The 7,086-nt window shown below is 31.3% G+C and overlaps 1 protein-coding gene across 1 annotated transcript; it reads right to left on the bottom strand.

Annotated features, from left to right (window-relative positions):
- Positions 1-6,025: 6,025 nt before the first annotated feature.
- LOC105626835 lies at positions 6,026-6,499 on the bottom strand. Its single transcript, XM_012208128.1, has one exon. It carries the CDS (start codon positions 6,497-6,499, stop codon positions 6,026-6,028), a length of 474 nt encoding a protein of 157 aa, XP_012063518.1.
- Between the last annotated feature and the right edge of the window lie 587 nt (positions 6,500-7,086).

Below are 7,086 nucleotides of genomic sequence, written 5' to 3'. Positions count from 1 at the left end.
CTGAAAAGTTAATAGTATTTGAGTAAAAAATTATTGAAGATCAATTTTCGGCAACTTTTATTAATATCTCGTTAACTATTGCGAAAATTGCAAAATGATAAAAGATTTTTCGGTTTAGTTTAGTCCACTATACCTACTCATGAAATATTTGGCGATTATTTTAGGACACTCTGTATACTAATCGATTCGAACTCAAAGCTTCTTGAAGTCTAACGAGTCATATATGGTGCAGCACGTCCAAGGCGTTGGAATGTGTACGTATGTAGGAGTTGGAAATGTTCCTTACGTTGCGCTATCAAGTAATATGAAACTTTGCATTCTGCCGGTCGCAGCATGATGGTAACGTAATATTCCATATCAAGATGCAGAAAAATTTCACAATGGCACTTCTACGTGACGCGAACAATTTCGAGTATAATCACTGCGCGCAATTATTCGTGTACTTTCACTTGCAGTTTACACGACCGACTCTCAATGGCGCGTCGATACTTCGGGAGTTTGCGAACGTTTCTTCACATTTCTCAGTGAAGAGAATTCAGAAATAAGAAAACAAGTTTCACGCTCGCTTTTATTCGTCGGGCGTTCCGAATTCACTCGCTAAAATACTGACAGAAATAGAAAGAACTTATGTATTCACGTGTGATATAAAATGCAAATCGCGATGCGTAAAATTTCAACAAATGACCTGCAAATATTTGCTGGCGGATAAATTAAGTTGAACTCGTATGCGTTTAATGGGAACGTTTCGCAAACAGAAATGATTAATTACGAGTTGATAAACAAGAGAGATGATTATCGTAGAGATGTTGTCTGATGAGTGACTAGACACAAGAAAAATCCGGTCGCAGATAAAATATGTTGCTACTCTGCATCAGTCGTGAGATGAATTCTTGCGAGAACAGGATTAATTTAATAATATGTAAACATGTTGTAAATGATTAATTGCAGATTGATAAATAACACACTATTATCTGTTGAATGAAGATTTTAGCGAATCTATTGCGCTGCACGTAGAAATTCGCTGGAGGATGAGTCAAGCTAAAATTTATGCGTTCTAAGTTTATCATGTAAAATAATTTTTATGTAATACTATACAAATAGAATGGATTAACCATTTGTCTATTTTACTCTGAGTATGCTTGAGCTGTAGAAAACCCGCAGAGATAAAAAGTTTTCACGGTATAGAGAATATATTGTTGAATAATTTTTTCTTTTTAATTCTCAAGGCCTGTACGAGGCTTTTCTTTCCAAACTTTAAAAATTGATTTCAGGGACATCATGCGCATTGCATATTTTCGTGACATGCATTTACGCTAAATAATCCTAACCGATAGGATTGAGACGTTATGAATAGAGCTATTATTATTAGGTAATAATGACTTGGTTCAGCATTGTGCAAGCTATGCTTAAAGAGAATTCAGGCGTTGTTCGGAAGAAGAATGAATAAGGCGTACAAGAGTCATCGTGAATGATATTACTCAGGATAAGTTTCGATTCATAACATCTCAAAGGTTGTCACGATTTTTTATTCATAGTTTTATTCATAGTTTTGAGTCACTCTCAAGCGCAGGTAAAGAATAAAATTTTTTTGATTCGATAATGGTGCGGCCGCAATAGAAGGAATAAAGAATTAGGAATAAGGAACGATTCCAACTTATCAGAAACCGTGTATTCCGGTGTATCCGATATCTTAGATAGATTGAAATCTTTATTCCTTATTTCTAATTCCTTATTCCTTCTTGTGGCTACACTTTATTAGATGTTCGAAGAGATAAAGCAATAGACTCTATGAAGGGAGCATTATGAACGGAAAATTATAAATATAACATGGGTATCGTTAACAGACGGTTTTTTATCCTTCATAAAAAGAACCCTGGGGGACTTTGTTCGCACGTGACGTATCGTAAGAGACAATGACGCGGTAGCAGTGCAAAACATAACATTAAACGCAAGAGCGATTTAAGGATTTATTCGTGCGTAAATCCAGGCGCACGTGCGTACAAAGTATCACGTGCGACAACGCGGTCTGTTCGAAAGTAGAAGTTGCAAGTTTTATCACGTTACATTAACCGGGCATTTTATCATAACGAGCGAACAGTACGAAAAAATGTATTTGCGAAAATTAACGGAAAATCGGAGCGAAAAAAAATATCTATTTTAATAAATATTTAGTTCAATACTGCCAACTAAACATTTTCTTACAATAAATAAATATTTGTTCAGAAAAAAAAGATTGTTAAATCAAATTAACATTTCTTGTATCAAATAAATATATCTTTATATTTAATAAATATTTAATTGATAGTATTCAACTAAATTAATTTATTAAAATTGAGTGTAGGTACTAAAAAATCAAATTTAAATTAATTTATATATTAAACTATAAAATTAGAGTCTAACGTTGCAAGTGCAAACGTTCTGTCGGTTATTTTTTTTATAAATTAATTTCGTACGGAATTCTATGTAGGTAAAAAATAAAAAAGATAATTTTATCTGTCCTAATAGGATTCGATTTCTTAATGTGAATTAAAAAAGCCATTACTGAACACAGAGTTCTAAGGATGATCGGTAAAATTAAAAGAAGACGCTCAAAGATTTCTTTGATACATTTTTTTATCGCGTGTTTACGATTAATTCATACGAAATCTAACGTAGAATATTCAGACTATTCATGACTATTAAGTATTCATATGTACAATTTACTGTACACCGGTCTCCAATAAAAGTTTCTCACATCCAGTTAACTGTACATCGTATTGAGAAACGTGTGTTAAATCAAACATGTGATATTTCACATCTTATCGAGTTAATCTCACGAGTGCGCGTGATAATGGATACATTTCTAACTTAATATTTTATAAATTTCAACATAAAAGATAAATTTTCAGTTCACAGATTTTAAATTCTTCTTCTTATAAAATAAATTTTAACTATTGTTATATTAATTATTTTTATTATTTTTTTTCATTTATCAGTGATTTATTTAGAGCTATGTATTTCCTAGAAGTCTCTTATACGATGTTGACTTTTAGTCCCAAGTATACAAATAACTCGGGTATACACATTTCCAATCTGTATAATTATAAATACATGTATTATACATCTCCCCACCATGTAAAATACAAAATATTTCAGATTTATTTTTAAATTGTTTAAAATTTAAAAAATATTTAATTGTAAAAATATTTTTTCATTGATATTCATTAGAAGATTTTTCTTCCACATTTTCTCTTCGCGTTAACATACTTACAGAAACAACAATTTTGAATAAGAATTATCATCGGTAAGAAGTATTCCAATGGAATTCAGTTACAATTTCTACATGCGTCATGTGAACGTGCTTATCTCATATTTGTTCTGGATCATACCAGTGTCTACTCAACGAAAAATAAAAAAAGAAAAGGAAGTGATACGAGCAATGAATTGTCAAGAAATTTATCTCAAATTTACTTTATGAACACGATCCGGAATATTATGTTTCTCACATACAATTACCGGTATATACAGTGCAGTAGAGCAAGTTAATTCCATATACACGAATTAAGGCCTGATCTTATTAAATACACAACTTCATATATAAAGCGGATCTTGTCAGAGTCAACTCGCGCTCCTCAAACTCCTCAAACGGTCTTGCAGAACCCTCTTCTTATAATTTTTTTAATTAATAAAATAAACAAAAGGTTCTTACTTTTTTCTCAGCGGTCACCCAGCATGGCGCATTCCGGTTGGATGGCAAAATAATTCCGCTGGTGAAAGACGGAGACGAGTCCTCCCGAGTTAAGTTCTCTTGTTACCAAGTTGAAACACCGCACAGAATATGGGAATAAGAAAATAAAAGAAAAAAAGAGTAAAAAGGGAAGAAGAGAAGAAGCAAAACGCCCACGCGATCGCGCCGCGCAGCCGAGAACGACTCGCCGACTGCGAGTGCGACTGAGTGACTGACTGACCGACTCCTCCAGCCACTCCGGCGTGTACCGTCACCTCACTTGCATCGACACACGTATACCATGCGGCTGGCATCCAAGCACTCCCCGCCTTTGCCTCTACAGGCCTTTCGTTTCCAGTTCCATTCCAAAGCCCGACCCAACGTGGCCCCAACGTGCCTTTTGTTGCATCTCGTCCGCTCCGCTCCGCACCGCTCCGCTCCGCTCCGCGCGCGCAACGCCGCTTCTGCCGCTCTTCCGACCGGTTCAACGCGTTATTTCTCCTTGCGTCGTTTTGGACCGCTCTACATACAAGGCGGAGATCTGCTGAGTGCAATTAGCCCGTAGAATCAATTGCGCCGACTCGACGCCAAGCTTAGTTAAACAAGCTTTCTTTCTCCGTTAATTAAAAAAGAATAATAGCAAATTATGAAGACTGTTGATGCAATCAGATCTTTTCATTATATTATATGCATGTAATGTAATTAGTTGCATGGAATTTGGTACTTGTATCACAGTCGTCAAATTTTTTTTCATACAGTATTTATTTCTACATTTGATTTGTTTTTAAGCAATAAAAACTACCTTCGTGTCTAGATACTTACTTTGTAAAAAAAAAAAAGAATATTGCAATTTCGTTTCACTCCAAACATTCTTTATCCACTATATTTTAAATGGATGTAATCGTGAACTGACAGATTAAGGGTTAAAATATCGAATATACACACAAGTTACATTCTACGAGATTATAATTTATATGATGATGGTGCTATTCAGTACGAAACGTCCAAAAACCGGTACTTTATAACTATAGCGCAGTACGGCTTCAAACCGAAACGTGAAACCTCAATAATAACCTTGCTATATAATCGATTCTGGCGCATCGAGTTGCCTCGAAGCATCTCGATCATGAACAAAACGTAGACTCATGATGCAAGAAATTTCTTAAAAATATAAATACGTTAAATAAACGACGCGAAGAACACAATAATTATAAATCGCTACAAAACCGTCACTATAATTATATAAATTCCCGCAAGCGCACAAAATTTGAATCTTATGTCTACGTATGAAGCTATGTAGAATTTGCAGCAATTCTTCCAACTCAATATTTTTGATTTGATTAAATTGAAGAAATAAAATGTATAATATATTTTTAAAGGAAAATTTGAAATATTTAAACTCTTTTATTTTAGAATCAAAGACAAGTTATATTAATATATAATCGAATATAATTATTGAAATTTTAGATTATTCTGATTATTAACATAAAATAAATCTAAGTGTATAGTGTTAATCGAATATTTTTTTCCACATTTTTCATATCCCAGTTAAATTAGAACATATGCTCCATATATTCATAGCTTGAGGCTGTGTATCTCATCAATTCGTATTGTTAGGCAACCCAATATATTTCTTTGCAAAGAAGTTGCTCATTTACTTTATGAAACTCATGTATTGTTCAATTTAATATTGAGAATGGAATAATGAAATTAATAATATTTTTTGTGGTTAATAAAAATTTTATTTAAAAAAATATTCAAATAACACACATAAATTATAAAAAGGGTAATTTAGTTATTCATATTCTATTTAAATATTTCGATAATGACAAAAACTTATTATTGCAATATTAATATTAATTAAGTATATTTTTTAATGTAAAATAATTTTTAAATAATTACATCTTAATTGTAATCCATAAATATATTCAATAAGTAATAAAAATAAATAATTATATTATTTTTGCAAGGTTAAGATAAGATTAAGTAGTATAATATATTAAAATTTATAAAATATATGCAGGGATATATACTATGTAATTCATAAAATAAATGAATTACTTATATTAAATGCGTAAGGTAACGCTTAATCTCCAAATCTTTAAAAATAAGCTAACTTCATTTACATTCTATAAGAATATTTCTTATTCATATACATATATGTATTGTATTTGGCTCGCTATTGTTGCTTATATTAAAAAAAGAAATTTGTAAAAGAAATAAAAAATATATTTAATTTTGTAAAATAAATAAATAAATTATTTATATTAAATGCATAAAGTAACGCTTAATCTCCAAATCTTTAAAATACTTCACATTTTACAACATAACAATATTTCTTATTCTATCGTATATATTTGGCTCACTATTGTCGCTTATATAAAGGAAAGAAGTTTTCTGTAAAATATCAGATCCAATGTTCCGCTGCGGCGCATTTACAATATAATCGTCTTCACTTTCATCGATGATACTTAAATTGTTTAACTCATGCGTCATATCGGATCTGATATGCATGGAATCTTCAAAAATGTTTTCTTGTAAGGGACTTCTATAATTACGATCATAAATTGACATTATTGACATGCTTTTTATGTAATCTACATCCACTTGTGGGTCTGCTGTAATTTTCAAAGTCTCAAAGTTTATTGTAGCCTCCAACTTAGCGTGCATTTCTCGTTTCCCTTTCCAGCGTACATGTTTCTTAATTTCTTGATCCAATGGAATTACTTTTCTTTTTCTCGAGAGACGTTTAATTTTTATAAACGGTTTCGGTATTCTCTTCAATTTCCCCATTTTTCATATATTATTTCATATATTATACCAAGAGAAAAGAGTATCAATATCTTTTATCTGTTATGTTATCGTTTTACAATGTTTTCGCTCTCATATGTTTTAGTATTCATTAAGATACGTATTGTTCTGAAAGAAATAAAAATATTGCCTTCAATTATTAATTCGGTAGCAGTAAGTATACAATTTGATTATTCTGTAATATATCATTTATTAGCAATTAAATATTTTTCTAAATTCAATTTTTGTTTCGCTTGTATTTAAAAACAAAATAATTACATTTATTTATATAATTATAACTATATCTGTATATTTTAAATTTTTCTATTTTAGTAGTTTGTAAATTTTGATTTAAAATTCAATGTGAAACACGTCTTAAAATAAAACACGATTTTATTACTTTGACATAAAAAAATAACAAATAAAATGATTATTTTTATTTTATTTTATTTTATTTTATTATTTTCCTAGATTAAAATACGAATGGCTGTGATAATACACACACACACACACCACACACCCCACACACACACACACACACACACACACACACACACACACACACACACACACACACACACACACACACA

Source organism: Atta cephalotes, assembly GCF_000143395.1.
Source record: "Atta cephalotes unplaced genomic scaffold scaffold00006, whole genome shotgun sequence".
In the NCBI taxonomy this organism is placed as follows: Eukaryota; Metazoa; Arthropoda; class Insecta; order Hymenoptera; family Formicidae; genus Atta; species Atta cephalotes.
This window is presented reverse-complemented; position numbering and strand designations above follow the sequence as displayed.

What these genes read in the sequence shown, in the direction of transcription:
- LOC105626835 (XM_012208128.1), bottom strand. Translation starts at nt 6,499, where the DNA reads ATGGGGAAATTGAAGAGAATACCGAAACCGTTTATAAAAATTAAACGT.